The sequence below is a fragment of the Bacillus rossius genome, chromosome 6 (genome assembly GCF_032445375.1).
Source record: "Bacillus rossius redtenbacheri isolate Brsri chromosome 6, Brsri_v3, whole genome shotgun sequence".
NCBI lineage: Eukaryota > Metazoa > Arthropoda > Insecta > Phasmatodea > Bacillidae > Bacillus > Bacillus rossius.
In genome coordinates this window covers 11,434,657-11,449,222 of record NC_086334.1, presented here as the reverse complement: position 1 = coordinate 11,449,222, position 14,566 = coordinate 11,434,657, and the positions used below count along the sequence as shown (strand labels likewise).

Sequence of the window (14,566 nt, the reverse complement as noted above, 5' to 3'; positions counted from 1 at the left end):
TGCATAAATAAGAGTGTGATAAATGTTCAAGTATTCTCTAAACAGTTAATTTTACTCAATAATCATGCATTATACATTGCACCAATAAAAAAAAATTGATTTTAAAAGTAGATTATGTTATTATGTTGAGTTAAATTCTTCTTAAATATTTTTAATATGTATAAATGACTAACACTTGCAATGACTGTCACCCAGATCGGACACTACAAGCCTATAAGGTGCAAGCAGCAGTAAATGTGTGCTACTTTTAACTAAAAAACATTATTTGTGTTTCACCTTTTATTTTGCTTTAGGTAACATCTATATAATATATCACTAAAAATCAAAATTAAATTATAAAATGAAAAATTCAAGCATATTCCTGATTTAAATTCAGTAACTGAAAAATCTTTTCTTTCAACTCTAAAATGGAAGAACAAGAGAAACTATAAGCAAACATGGCATCCTTGCTTATAAATGGTTTTCATCGAATCTCCACCAAACTCAACTTGAATTATGGCACAGTTTGGAAGAAGGTACTACGTTTGTAACAGGCTTTAACTCGACCACAAGAAGCTATGCAGATGTGTTGAGGTAGTACTCTCAAGACATCCACCCTCATGGTTGTACTACTGTAATGCAGTGTTACAGACTGGAGGAACACGACAGAGCGAGGACTCAGTAGTCGTAGTCGACCTGGACCACGGCCTCTCCGAAGGCCGGCTTGCGTGGAAACCTGAGTTTGCTGTGGTCCGGGTACTCTGGGTTCTCCACGGCGCCGGGCCCAAACTTCAGCTCCAGGAAGTCACGGATGTTGTTGGGCACCGACACCAGACGCCCCACGAACTGCAGGCTGGCCAGCGGGTGTAGGAAGTGTGCCGGGAACTCGCGGTCCTGCTTGTGGGTCGGGAACCACGAGTCCTTGGTCATGGTGCCGTTGCGCTCGTAGAAAGGGAACAAGTCGACATGGAGGTGGTTCACACGGCTTAACTGCACACGGTAGAAGTCCCCCTCGGTCGCTTTCTCCCACACGAAGCCGTGGTCGTCCACCACCGACGTGCTCTGCGCACGCACCAGCCAGGAGCAGCGCGGCACGTCGTCGCGGTAGATGCCCACGTCCACATCGTAGTCCCAGGGCAAGATGTCGCCCGCGCGCATGGCTCCGAGGAGGCTGCCTCCCTCCAACCAGTAGCGCACCCCGCTGGCCTCGAGGTGTTCGAACACGTGGCGTGCGGTGCGTCTAAGTCCCGCCAGGCAGCACGGAGGAGTCCACTTATCCTCCCACAGGTACTGGGGCATGTCGCCCACCACCGAGCCGAAACATCGCGGAATGTCTCGGTTGCAACCGTACCACTCCACCGAGCCCGTCTCACGCACCACCTTCTTAATGCCCAGTGTGCGGAACATGTGTGCACGCCGCGCCTGTGTCAGCTGCTGAAGCTTCCACTGGGCGTGTGGGGACTGAAACAGTGCGCGGCCGTCTCGCAGCATCGTGCTGCGCAGCAGCCGCACCTGCAACGAGCGAGCCATGTCACCACCACATCGTGTCCTTCCAGATGGTCCGCAATGAACATGGGAGGTGCCATGCTATAGGTGTGTAAACCACTACTGAATATTTGCCTTTCACTCATAATGAACCCAACAGAGTCCTCTACCATGGCTTTATTGGAAACCTGAAACAATAATCTGGACAACATAATGGAAAGAGTGATGCACAGACAATGAAGCTAAATGAATTGTAGCAACCCAGGTTACTGACTCCCACTTTTACAAATGACTTCAGATAATTATCAAAACTCAAATTTTTTCAACTCGAATCCCTTATTATGGAAAAATTTCAAAGATAACTATCTAATCAGTGATGAACAAGGCTAAAAGGAGATTTCAGGAAAACTATTACTTCTTGGAAAGTTCTGAAAATGTAAAATAAGAGATGAAAATGTGTTGCGTGCATAACTAACTCAAAACGGAATACTAGACAATCAAATAATATTTGACTGGCGAGACCCTTTAAAGACCACAATAAAATTGTTACGATTTAGTTAAAATTAGCATGTCAAAAAACTTATTATTAAACTATGTAACAAGTTTTGTTCTATGAGGTTTTGCTGCCCCCCCCCCCCCCGAGCAACAAGGGATTTAAACCTAACGAACACAAAAAACTGTGCTGATTGAGTAACATTTATTAACAATTAAATCAAATACATAAAATTCACAATAACTGTTTGAAACAACACATGTTCTCTTGTTCTTATGTACAATCTTCCTAATATGACCAGGACTCGCTTTCGACGAAATTCTGTTGACAACAGAAAATAAAAACAATTAATAATTAGCATAACAAGCAATTAAAACTTTACAAAAATTGAAAGCCTTCTCCAAAAATACCTGGTAAATATTTAGCTTGAGCCAGAAGCAAATACATATTATAAAAGGCTACCTAAAAGAAAACTGGCTTTTTTGCTTGATGAGCATTAATGTTCAAAACTCTAATGTGACTTGGTCGTGGGAGCCATAGCAATGAAAACAACTTGCCACATTAAATTTTGTTCAAGACAATTACTTAGTTTATAATTCTCTCTAAAGTAAATATACAAGAGAAAAATGTAAGACACACTGGAAACTTATCGCGAGGCAGCGACTGAAAATACAGGTTTGCATAAAATGTATTGGGAACCATTTTTTCCTGACATGACTAGTCACAGCATGATCCTACAGCACAGACTCGGTGGTGGGGGGTGTGACCTTCAACACGCAACAAGGGCCAATCACCTGCGAGCATTCGTTCAGGCTAGATCATGTTTTTAATGGAACCCTGGCTAGTGACTCAGTACAAGCACAAAATGCAGCAAACGATTGAACAACGGTACATCATCAAATTTTGCGTTCAACTGGGGAAATTTTGTACAGAGACATTGGGCATAATTTGCCAAGTGTTCAAGGATAAAAGCATGTCACAAACAGCAGTTTTTAAAAAGCACAGGCTCTTGAAAGATGCCTGAGAGAGTGTGAAGGACGAGCCCCGTGCTAGACGGCTGTCAATATTAAGAACAGACGATAACGTGCAACGTATGCGAGAAGTGCTGGATTCAAACCGTCGGTTAAGTGTGCGCATGGTCGCAGATGAAATTGGCATTGATAAAATGACAGTGCACACCATTACTGAAAATTTGGTGATGCGAAAGATCTGCGTGAAACTCGTCCCGAAGGTGTTGGCGAATGACCAAGAGCAGAGCATGTGTCTGCTTGCAAAGACCTTCTGCAATGCGTTGAAAGCGACCCCGGCCTTTTGGACAAAATAATCACTGGAGACGAAACTTGTCTATTCGAATACAACCCGGGAACAAAGCGGCAAAGTTACTTACGCATCACCTAGTCCAAAAAAGGCTCGAATAAGCAAATCCAGAGTGAAAGCCATGCTCATTGTTTTCTTCGACGCCAAGGGGGTAATCCACCGCGAATTTGTACCTGAGCGGCAAACAGTGAATGGTATTTTTTACCTAGAAGTGCTAAGAAGACTGAAGAGCACGGTCAACCGGGTGAGGCCAGCCATTGCCGGAAATTGGAAATTAAATCACAATTCCCTAACCCCCTTTCAGTCCCGACTTGGCACCAGCAACTTTTTCCTATTCCTAAACGTGAAATCCTCTTTCAAAGCTCACCACCTGGTACCCTTAGTGCTGTCAAAAAAGCTTGAATATGTACTCTTAAGAACCTTTCAGAATCCGCCCTCCAGGGAGCCTTCGAGTTGCGGAACAGCCACTAGCAAAAGTGTGTCAACACTCAAGAGATGTAAATTTGTATACTTTTGAGTCATTGTAGCAACATCTCAAATCTATTTTTCCAAATCTTTTCCCAATACTTTTTATACAAACCCTGTAATAATACACAATGTTGTCCAAGTGCCTCTTCGTACAAATAGAAAAAGAACATGTACATAAAATACTTTTTCTAAATGTTATGCTCATTAATCCCCATCTGAAACTATGGATTTTCGAAAGTGGGCACTCACCTCCAAGTCTTGCAGGAGACGTCCAATCTCTGGTCTGCGGCGATTCGTTTTCCTGCAGAGTAGCACTCTCCTTACCCCATAGCACTCAACTCTGACTTCGTTGGGAGGAACAGCTAGCAGGAGTTCGTCAAGAAGCCCCTCTGGAAGGCTCTACCACTTAGATGAAGGACTGGCCACAATTCTTCTTTCATGACTCCCCAGCGAGCAGTGTAGTCTCCACCTCTGCACACTCATTTACACCTGTCCTGCTTTGCAAACGAAGTAACACTATCATCACCATGTCAACATGACCAAAGGGACATGAGTCCACTGCACGCATTAACATAAAACTCTATCATTGTTATTGTTGATGTTTCTACTACTGTCTGTACCCTGCCTGCACTTGACCAGCCTGCCTTGTTGCTGGCTCGTTACTGCTATTGATCTCTGCACCAACATTCTTGGCTTACTCACTTTCTCACTACACACTCGGCAAGTAAAAGGTGTCACATCGTCAACGAGTCTATTAAGTACCAGGTGCTATTTTGACCACATACTGTACCCAAAATCATTCAGTGAGTTTTTGCAACTTACTCGTTCAGCGGGTACCAACTCACAGGGCGAGTTAAGTAAATCAGTCGTTGAGCGAGTTACCTTCGTACACTGCAGCACTCACTTCCTTCCTCACGGCCGCTGGTGCTAAGTCCAAACTCATTAATAGGTACAATCTCTCTTACCCCAATCTGCAGCTAAGTCCAGCATTGGGCATCATTGCGGATTCAGGCAGCATGGCGGCATGGAGGACAACAGCAGTCAAGGCGGTGACGTAACGTTCTTCTGTGCTTCACTGATTCTCCGCTTCTACTAGCTGTGGTCTTGGAGGAACCTAGCAGCTCGGCGCCCAGAACGAACAGGAACGATAACGCACCGAGCGGCCAGAGAGGTGGAGGGATCGCGAACAGCCTCGCACCGCAACTACTTACTGATCACATGACTGACGCAGGACCTCTTCCTCTGGTAGTTAGGGAACTGGAAATGCTTCGATGTATGGCAGGTGATAAGCACTTAGAAGTTAACAGAATTCAAAGTTGGGAAGGACGTAAAAATGTTGCGGGCAGCAAAATTACACCAGCACCAATTTTATCTCAATGGTGTAGGATCTTGTGTGCTTCACAACAAGTACCCATGTCCCTGACATTCACTGGGCGGCAAACACAATTCCCGGTAACAAATTTAAAACTATCAAGAATTAAATCCAAAATCGCCCAAAACTTCACTGCCAGTCTCAAGAGGTTATTAATCAAAAAGTAAGTTACACAATAGAGAGCAAAATATAAATCAAGAAAATAATAATGGACCTTAAGGGATTTCAAGCTAATATGACACTGAAATTCAATTTATTATCTTGTTTTATTTATTCTTTCAAACTTTTCTTAAACAAAAAAAAACTTTTAATGTGCTAATGACCTGGGTATATGTATATAACAGCTATTTAAAATTACACTAATGAAATAAATAGCCAAATAAGTACTAAGTACTTTAAAATATTTACTCATTGTGTAATATCAGAGTGTATCTTGTAATGTATTGTAATGTATCTTGTAATGATTGTAATGTATCTTGTAATGTAGATTGAAATATCAGACTATACCTCCATAAGAGTTTTTAAAGAGAGCACACAGCACTGCGGAGGACAAGGGTCAAACCCCCTCACGAGGCAGGGGAAGGACGAGTGGATCTTGGTGGGAGTCGTTGCACACGAACCCTGGGAAGCGTTGCACACGGCCCTCAAGTAAGGACAAGGGGCACTCCTGTGCCGCCTATATAAGAGATCTCCTCGGCCAGTTGCGGGAGTTCTCCCGGCAGAGCCGGGAGCAGTAGCCACTAGGGGGATTGTGGTAAAACATCCCATGGCTAATAAGCACCTCTTGGAGCATCGTGGTAAGACAGCTCATTAATGGTGCTCTCCGGAAGTCACGTGGACTTAGGGGAATCGCTGTAATGCATCCCAGGCAGTGTGCGACATCTGTACGCTGTGGAACTGTTTGTCTGTACAAGTCCGTGTCTAAACGTAGGGGAGGCCGGGGTAAAAAGAGAGACAAGGGGTAATAAGAGACAAAAAAAAATTATATTAGATTTATTTCTAATCTATGTCTTCGATAAAATTATGTCATACTCAACAAACTAAGTGAATCTTTCTCAATTATTTTGAAATTTTTCCATTAACAATTTAATGTGAAATTATTTTTTTGAAAATTTATAAAATCTGTGTCTCTTATTACCCTATCAGGGGGAATAAGAGACATACCTTTCACTGTCCACAGAAACACTGTATAAAATGATTGGGGGATATAAGAGACATATTCAGAAAATTCTAAAGCTCCCAATTTTTTGAAATAAAAAATATATGTGCTGGTTCTCAAACTACATTAGAATGAAAAATGCTTTCTGAAAGATGGTTTCTAAAATTCATTTTTGCTAATAACAAATAGCAAACAAGCAATAACCCCCATTTTAAAGGTTCAAAGGAATGTACAGAATCAATACATAAGCTTATCAAATGAAAATCAAAAGTACTTTCGATATTTATTTTTTGTGACAATTCCAAAAACATACTAAAAATAGGGCATTTTGTCATTGAAATACAGAACAGTTTTATTTGAAAAATTATTTTGTACCTTACAGTTAACTATTATAGTGTCAATGATAAGTAAAGAGTAAACAAACATCTAAAAAGATTGTAAACTCTTTTGTAACCTAAACTTAGCTTAGTTTACAATAAAAAGATTCTGTATACTGCATGCCTAATAGGCCTAATGTAACTTGATAAGTCAAATGAAAGTCATATTAAAAGATAGGACCTAGCAATAGAAAATTTAGGCTTATAAAATTAATAGTCTGCCTTTTTTAAAAAACTTTGCACTAAGTTTCCCAGGCCTAGTTTGAGCTTACTTTTTGAAACTTTTATTGAGTTTGCTGTACACCAAACACATTTTTTGTAACTCCCCTCAAGTAACCTGGGAAGGACCATTCCCCTTTAAATTTATGGGTCCGTAGAACATGTATTTAGATGTTATTGTTTGTATATCATCATGAGGAGGCCAATTAAATTCATTAAGTTCTTTTTTCAAGAACTTAACCTTACAAAGTCCTTCATCTGGAAAGTCAATAACTCACCCAATGTACCAGTTCAAATAGTAGTACACAGCATAGTACAGTTCTAGTCTAGGAACAACACTACTTGGATGAAATTCTTCAGGCACATTGTCGTCCGATGAAGAAAATAATTCTTCAAGGCGTAATGGCTAGTCTTCATCCGTTTCAATAGGTAAATCATCACTAAGTTCAGAATCAGAGGATGAATTTGCAGATTTCCGTTTAGGCCTAACTGATTTCTTGCGTACTGTAACCTTAGCCTTTGACTTGTCATTTTCTTGCTTTTTTCCCAATTTCTTCCTTTCTGTCTTCTCATTCTTTTTATTTTGATTTTCCTCAGACTTTCTAATCCTTTCCATGACCTTCACTGATGTCAGGATTTCACCCTTTTGTTCTGAAACTTTCTTCCTCTTTCCTGTTAGGCCTACTTTCGGTGTGGATTTCATTATGTTTTCAGTAAGTTTGTACTGAATGAAACTCTCAAATTTGGTTTGATGTTGCACACGATCTTCTGCTGACCATGACGAACACCCTGGTTGACCTTCTTCTGAAAGTGGAGAAGCCAAAATCTCATCTATGTTGTCTGTTTCTCTTTCTTGTTTAGCAGAATCAAGGACAGTTGAAGTATGGAGAGCTTCAGACACATCTGAATTTGCTGAAGGTCCATTTTGAGAAGCAGGCCAAGGAGTACTTGCAGTTTCCACTGTAGATTTGTGCGTAGGCAAAACAGAAGTTGAAACAGGCGGAGGTCTAGGTGCACTGGGAGATGTCTTTGGTAAAACTCGTGAAGCCTTAGCTTTTTCAATCACATTGAATCTCTGAAGTTTTATGGGGTTATAGGCCTCCTCAGGAAATTTGCTTGCGTCTGTAGAAAAGAGCCCAGTATTAAGAAATCCAAAAATCAAAAGTCTAGGTGGGAAATGTTCGTCCCACAGTCTCTTAATGTTTCTGGAAAACTCTTCTTTGGGTAGCAGAGTGCCAGGGTGAAGTCTGTTCCACTGCACCATCAGAGTATTCCAAGCTCCTTTCAGGGGTTTAAATACTGTCAAATCTAATGGCTGCATGAAATGTGTCATGTTAGGTGGGAGTTTAATCAAGATCACATCATTGTCATAAGCCATTTTAATGAGAGAATAACTCACATGAAATGCAACACCATCAAAGTAAAGGATTACTTTCTTGCCATTGTGATGTTCCTTTGAAGGGATGTGCTTCAGAAACAATTCGGAAAACCAATTTGCGAAAATGGAGCCCTCCATCAATTCTTTTTTTTTTTTTTTGGGCTGTATATGCTGTGCCTGGATAGTCATCATTTGGAATCCAGGTACTCCATACATACCTTCCCGAGAAGATTATGAATGGTGGCATCTTTGTGCCATCTGCTGCTCAACATGCTAGTACAGTGGTGTTTGATTTGCCTGATCCTGCTATATGCTTCGAAACTCTTTTCGTACCTTTCTTAGCTATGACGCGAACTTCGCTGGGATCGTGTAAAAATGCGGTCTCATCACAATTGTAAACATAACTACGTCTGCTTCTGTTATTTTTTCTTTTGCGTACAGTTTCTGGACATCTTGGTAGAAGCCATTCATTCACTACAAAAGGGTCTGCTCCTCTTACACGTTGGTTGCTCAACTGTTTACCTTTTCTGATTCTCAGGTGAGGATGTCTTTTGAAAAATAAATTGAGCCAGTCATAAGATGGTTTACTGTTGTGCCATCTGGTATTCAATTTGCTGTGCTCAACATATTCTTTCACTAACTCCAATGTTTCACTTCTAGTTAACCCTTCCCCATGAACTGCACACACTTCTAAATATTTTGCCATATCTGCTTCTTCATCTTCTGAGATTTCTTGTTTACGCCCGCCTCCAATTTTTTTTTCATGGTTCTTATAATGTTTGCCTAAAGTTGACACAGGAACATTAAATTTTCTGCTGCTGCTCTTATTGGCACTCCTTTCTTTACTTCTAAAATTGCTTTTTTCATGTCCTTAGGGTCAAACTGACACTGAATGTTTTTCATTTTATAATGTCTTGGCATTGTGTAAATTGTCTTTTCACTGTTGTCACTTTTTTCACTTTTACATTGTTAGTTCACTTAGTTTTCTAATAAACAGACCTTAAACAAAAGAAAATAATTCTGACGGGGTAATAAGACACCAGTGTCTATTATTACCCCTACTAAATCTTAAATTGGGGTTATAAGAGACATGCCCAGAATTAGCAAAATAAGAAGGTTTTGAATAACTTCAAAAATTCTATATCAAATGTCACAATCTCAGTCAAAAAGCTATGTACATATCACTTCCAAAAATCTTACGAAATTTACACAATTTTTTTTTTTTTTGTAAAATAGTTGCGAACTTTTAAGTTAAGTTTAAAGTAAACATTTTTTTTCATGTCATTGATGAAGTAAAAATCAACACAATAATTACCAAGCAGGTAAGTAATAATAAATTAAAGATGTTCAAGTAATTTTTTCATATTTTTAAACTTATTTTTATTGATATTTAAGGTGACATTTTGCCCTTGTCTCTTATAACCCCTGTCTCTTAATACCCCGGCCTCCCCTACAGTGTATTTAAGTGAAGTTGTACGAGAACTGTCAATAAAACGACTTCACTACCAGCATAAATTGTCGTATTGTGTTTTTGCACTTAATTATCACACCCCCACACTACCTTCAAGCAAGGATGAACTATATGCATCGTCCCAGCTGCTCGGGATAGTACAATTGTACTAATTATGGCATATTGATAGAAAAAAATTGCATTAGGTAAAACACGGTAAAGCCTTTAAAAATAAACGGAATTTACTATTTTTATTTATTTTGGTTTGTAACATGCTTACCAAGAGCCTAGGTCTTTAGCGGTCGCCATGACACATACAAACATAAAAAAAAACGAAAACAGGAACAAGAGGTAACTGCAAGTACATGGACATTCCTTCTCGTCAGCATCAAAGTAGGCAAGCTCTACCTGAGTTGAAACCACAAAAGGTAGGCACATCCACATTTGGCCAACACACGAAAACAAGCATACAAGATACTTACAGTGACCAAAACTAAAAAAGACTAATACATCAGAAACTTGACAAACACACAATGGAATATAAGAACATAAAATTTAAGGACATATAAATTAGAACATTAATAATCAACAATAATAGTAAAAATACTAATAGGAAAAAATCTCACGGTAGAAAAGTTCGGCACCTCCAGTCCCTACGGTTTGGCTGGGTTGGGACATCAGAGTAGTCCCCTGCACTCCCTTCGTCGAGAGACCGCACACTCCTTCCCCAAGTGCTCCATCCAAACTGCTGCAAGTATTTAAGGTCAGAATTTTAAATATAAGCATACATAGGGTAAAATATCATGTATACGAGGTGTGTTTAAAAAATATTGAAAAAACTTTAGTCTGCAAAAATACACTTATTTATTTGAAACACTAATTCACTTCAAAGTAGTCTCCTTGGTAACGCACATACTACTCCCAGCACTCCCACCATTGCTGGAAACGCTTTTGGAATGCATTTTTTGGAATTGTGAGCAACCGTGACATCACATTTTGCATTATGACTTATCTCGACTCAAATCGGACCTTTTCAGCTGAATTTTCAGCCATGTCGAGTGAGTATAGAGCCGCCTGTCGAACCACAGGAATGTTGTGTTTGGCAATGAAAGCCTGAATCAAATGCGCAGAATGGACGTGTGTGTTATCATGATGGAGCTACCAAGTTTTCGCTGCCCACAGATTCGGTTGTTGGCGCTGCACAGCATCACAAAGGTGATGAAGGACCTCTTAGTAGTAACCTTTGTGATGATTTGGCCTTGTAGTGTGTATTCATGATGCACCACACCACAGGAGACAAAAAACCATTCAACATGACCTTAACGTTGCTGTGCACCTGGCATTTATTCTCTCAGGAATGATGGATGTTGTCACTGTAATGACTGCATCTTGGTTTCTGGGTGGTAACCATAGAACCATGTTTCATCGCCTGTGATCATGGTATTCAAAAGTTTGCTGTCACTGTTTGCATTGTCCAACATGTTCTGTGCGATATCTAGATGTCATTGCTTCTGCCCATTGTTAGCAGCTTCGGTACAAATTTCACGGACTCTCTCCTCATGCCCAAATTCTAAGTCAAAATTGAAATTACCAACTTGATGCAGTGGAAGGTAAATAAAAATTTTAAAAATATATACATGAGACCCTACTGTGTATCCAAACCCAAGCGCCAATACATGACTGGGATTTCTTTCAGCAGTACGGAGGCGCGGAGCACCAACATTTTACGAGCGACACAACATGCATAAAAGGAATTGCCATTATGTATATCAAACATAGTAATTCCTTTAGGTAATACCTAACTAGACCTAGGAATTATTATGTTCAATACACATAATGGCAATACCGTTTCAGATTATGTGCTGTTGCACGTAAAGAGTTGGCACTCCACGCCTCCATACTGATAAAAAAAATCCCTGTCAAGTGTTGACGCTTGGGTAAGTATGTGTGTATATGTGTGTGTGTGTGTGTTTTTTTTTTAATTTTTATTTATCTTCCATTTGCATCAAAATATCCAATTACAAAATATACATATTCTTATATGTGAAAAACCACAGGATCAGCAATGCAATTAAAGTACAAGATGGCGATGGCCACTTCAGTGCATTGGCTATCTATGGTAACATATAAATGGAAATTTCTCAGAAACCAGTAGGAAATTAAAAATGCTGTTTCCAGGGTAAATAAAGAAAGTCTCTAGTTTTTGAAAAAAAGTATTTTCAGAATTTTATTATTTATTGGAAAAGCCGGGCTAAAAGAATATTACAATTTTCGACAGTGCTTGTGGTGGTTTGTACATTTATTACCATAATTAAAATACTTAAAATTACAAAGTAATTTTTATTTAATCTATGATTTTACCGTGCTCTGGACAATTATATTAAAATATTCAAAGTGAGAAAAACCCCTCTATAAAACGATCCAACTTCAAACTGTTTTTTTTTATCAAACTATTATAAGAGAACATGGACTACATAGAACTGGAATTTAACCACAATAATTCCACAGAAAATTTGTTAGTGTGCATGAGAGGGCTATTATATAATATATATAACTTACCTTTAATTTCTTGGCTGATGACTGAATGTAAATTGCCTCTGGAAAAGGAATCATAAAAGGTTCTGGGAGCATCCTCAGTATGTCAGCCTCCAGCAACAATGCTTGTCTGCCTGTGACAGAGTCACAGACATCTTCATCCACATGATTGTACTGCAAAGTCCACTCTTTAACACTAAGAAAGATCTGAAGACATGCTGCTGACATGGAATTTGATGAGGGGACAGATATTATATTATGAGGATGCTTATCCACCTCAGACAGCATAGTGAGTAATAATTCTGTTGTACTAATGTGCACAGAATCAGGTAAAAACAACACATACTTTGTACGAATGTGAAACAGTGGATTTCTTTTCTCAGCTGAAGTATGTAGTTGCACTTGAAGATTTATCATCTTCACATCTTGGCTATCATTTCGCTTCAAATTCAAAGGAGGATAAGGCAAACTATCAACAACTATAAGTATCTTTAGTCTAGGGAAGATGTTCTGCAAAGATTCAATAGTTTCTGCCACGTTGTTTTCGAAAAATTCTATGTCCCGTAACACAATTGTCACGTTTCGATTATTTAAAAAATGTTTGCGAGAATTATTTTTAACTAAGTTCAACTTCACCGATGAGTTTAGTGTTTTCGATTCATGATATGATAATAATTTCCATATATGATGAAGTACAGCCAAATTAACCAGCACAACTATTATCATTAGGAGTCGTGCAATTTTGATTCGCATTATTCAAAACTTAGGCACGGAGCTCTTTCTACTTCAACGCAGAACATTTCAGAAATAAAAAATAATAATATTGATGCTACACTAAAAAAAAACCATAACTTCATGCAATGTTTAATACCTTCATCATTAAGACTGAGTAATTGTGTATATTATACTATTTTCTAATAGACACACTGTTAGTTTCACTCGCAGCCTCTTTTATATCAATAAAAACTCACAGCGAACTTATTCGTTTTAAATGCCGGGAACAGAATATAGCGATTAAATTAAACCCGTGAGGACACTTCACCCAAGATTATCAAAGATCACTTAACTTCACAATACGGATGAGAATTTATTAATGTCGCAGCGACAACCATGTCGCGTGTCAGGATGGTAGCTTGTAACTGCAAGTCGCAGGGCCAGGCAAAGAACACGCGATAGCGACAATGTAATATTACGTCGCTCTTTCCAAGAACAGCACTAGGCGTGTCGCGTGTCGCTGATTAATGAAGCCTTCAGTATATGGTGACATGTCAAGGGCAAATCGCATCTACTGAACAGCGACACGCGACACGACTAGGCATGGCCCTGCTCATAAAGCAATACATGCGCCACATGCCACCGATTTATCATATTGCGTGGGAGAGGCCAGAAATCGAAGTTTCTACAACTTACAAAGTGCATTGTAATTCAGGTGCACCCCACACAGGTGAAGAATCATTTGAATCGATGGCTTGGGTGTGTGTCTTGTTGGATAGAATTTTGCACACTGGCCTGTGTGTGCGCTGGTAGGTTGTGTAATCCTACAAAAGTTACGTGTACCTAATTTGGCGGAGGAGTGAAAGTAGTATGTTTTGGGGACTCCAAGCGCAGGGTTCAGGGTGAGGAGCCGAGGAGCTGCACGCACGAAAAAATGTCACGTTCCGGTCGCCATCTTGAATGAGCGTAACGGGACACAGCGTAATGGGACAAGTAGTTCCGTGACCTTGATCTTGATCCCGGTGGCCATCTTGGATCCGCCATCTTGGATCCGCATTTTGGATGACGACATTTTGTTTTCCGCCATTTTGAATTATGACGTCATCGTTGCAATTTCCGTTATGGTCGCCATCTTTAAAATCTTTATTTATCATCCGAATTTAATGAAACAATTTTTAAAATTTATAAAAAATTTCAATTATTAAATTTGAATAAAAACTATTTAAAAAGCATACTTTTTCGACACGGAGCTCAGAGTCCTCGGTTAGAACCCGGCGAGGGCAAAAAAAAAGAAGATGACCGATCCTTCCCTCACAGTGGACGCTGGCAGACTGGTCCCCACCACTTTGTTAATAGCATATATATCGTCACGTAAAATGACGTCACGTCTGCCATCTTGAAAATCCGTAATTTTTATGATAGAAAATAGGGAAAATTTAAAAAAATCATTAAAAAAATTAATCAAACGAATTAAATAATAAATATCCTTAGAAACACCGTTGCACTTTTCGTGACGACCGCCATCTTAAAAATCCATAATTATAATGTTAGAGATACGAGAAAAATTCCAAAATTAAAAAAAATATTTATTAGAATACCGATTGATTAGTTCGATTCCTG

General features: G+C 39.4%; 1 protein-coding gene across 15 annotated transcripts; it reads right to left on the bottom strand.

The window, feature by feature from the left end:
* Positions 1 to 264: 264 nt before the first annotated feature.
* Positions 265 to 13,357, bottom strand: LOC134532633 (ribitol 5-phosphate transferase FKRP). Of its 15 annotated transcripts, none has more exons than XR_010075163.1 (4): positions 12,257 to 13,335; positions 10,324 to 10,445; positions 3,992 to 4,236; positions 2,145 to 2,278 (listed from the first exon to the last, which is right to left on the bottom strand). XR_010075163.1 is itself a non-coding variant. In XM_063369262.1 (3 exons), exons 1-3 carry the CDS (start codon positions 12,983 to 12,985, stop codon positions 1,407 to 1,409), a joined length of 936 nt encoding a protein of 311 aa, XP_063225332.1. In that variant the 5' UTR covers positions 12,986 to 13,335; the 3' UTR covers positions 265 to 1,406. The 15 variants fall into 15 exon arrangements, 11 of the variants coding, with proteins under 11 accessions (XP_063225332.1, XP_063225334.1, XP_063225335.1 ...); XR_010075162.1 differs by having other exon boundaries at positions 3,992 to 4,213; XM_063369262.1 differs by lacking the exons at positions 2,145 to 2,278; positions 3,992 to 4,236 and adding an exon at positions 265 to 1,491.
* Between the last annotated feature and the right edge of the window lie 1,209 nt (positions 13,358 to 14,566).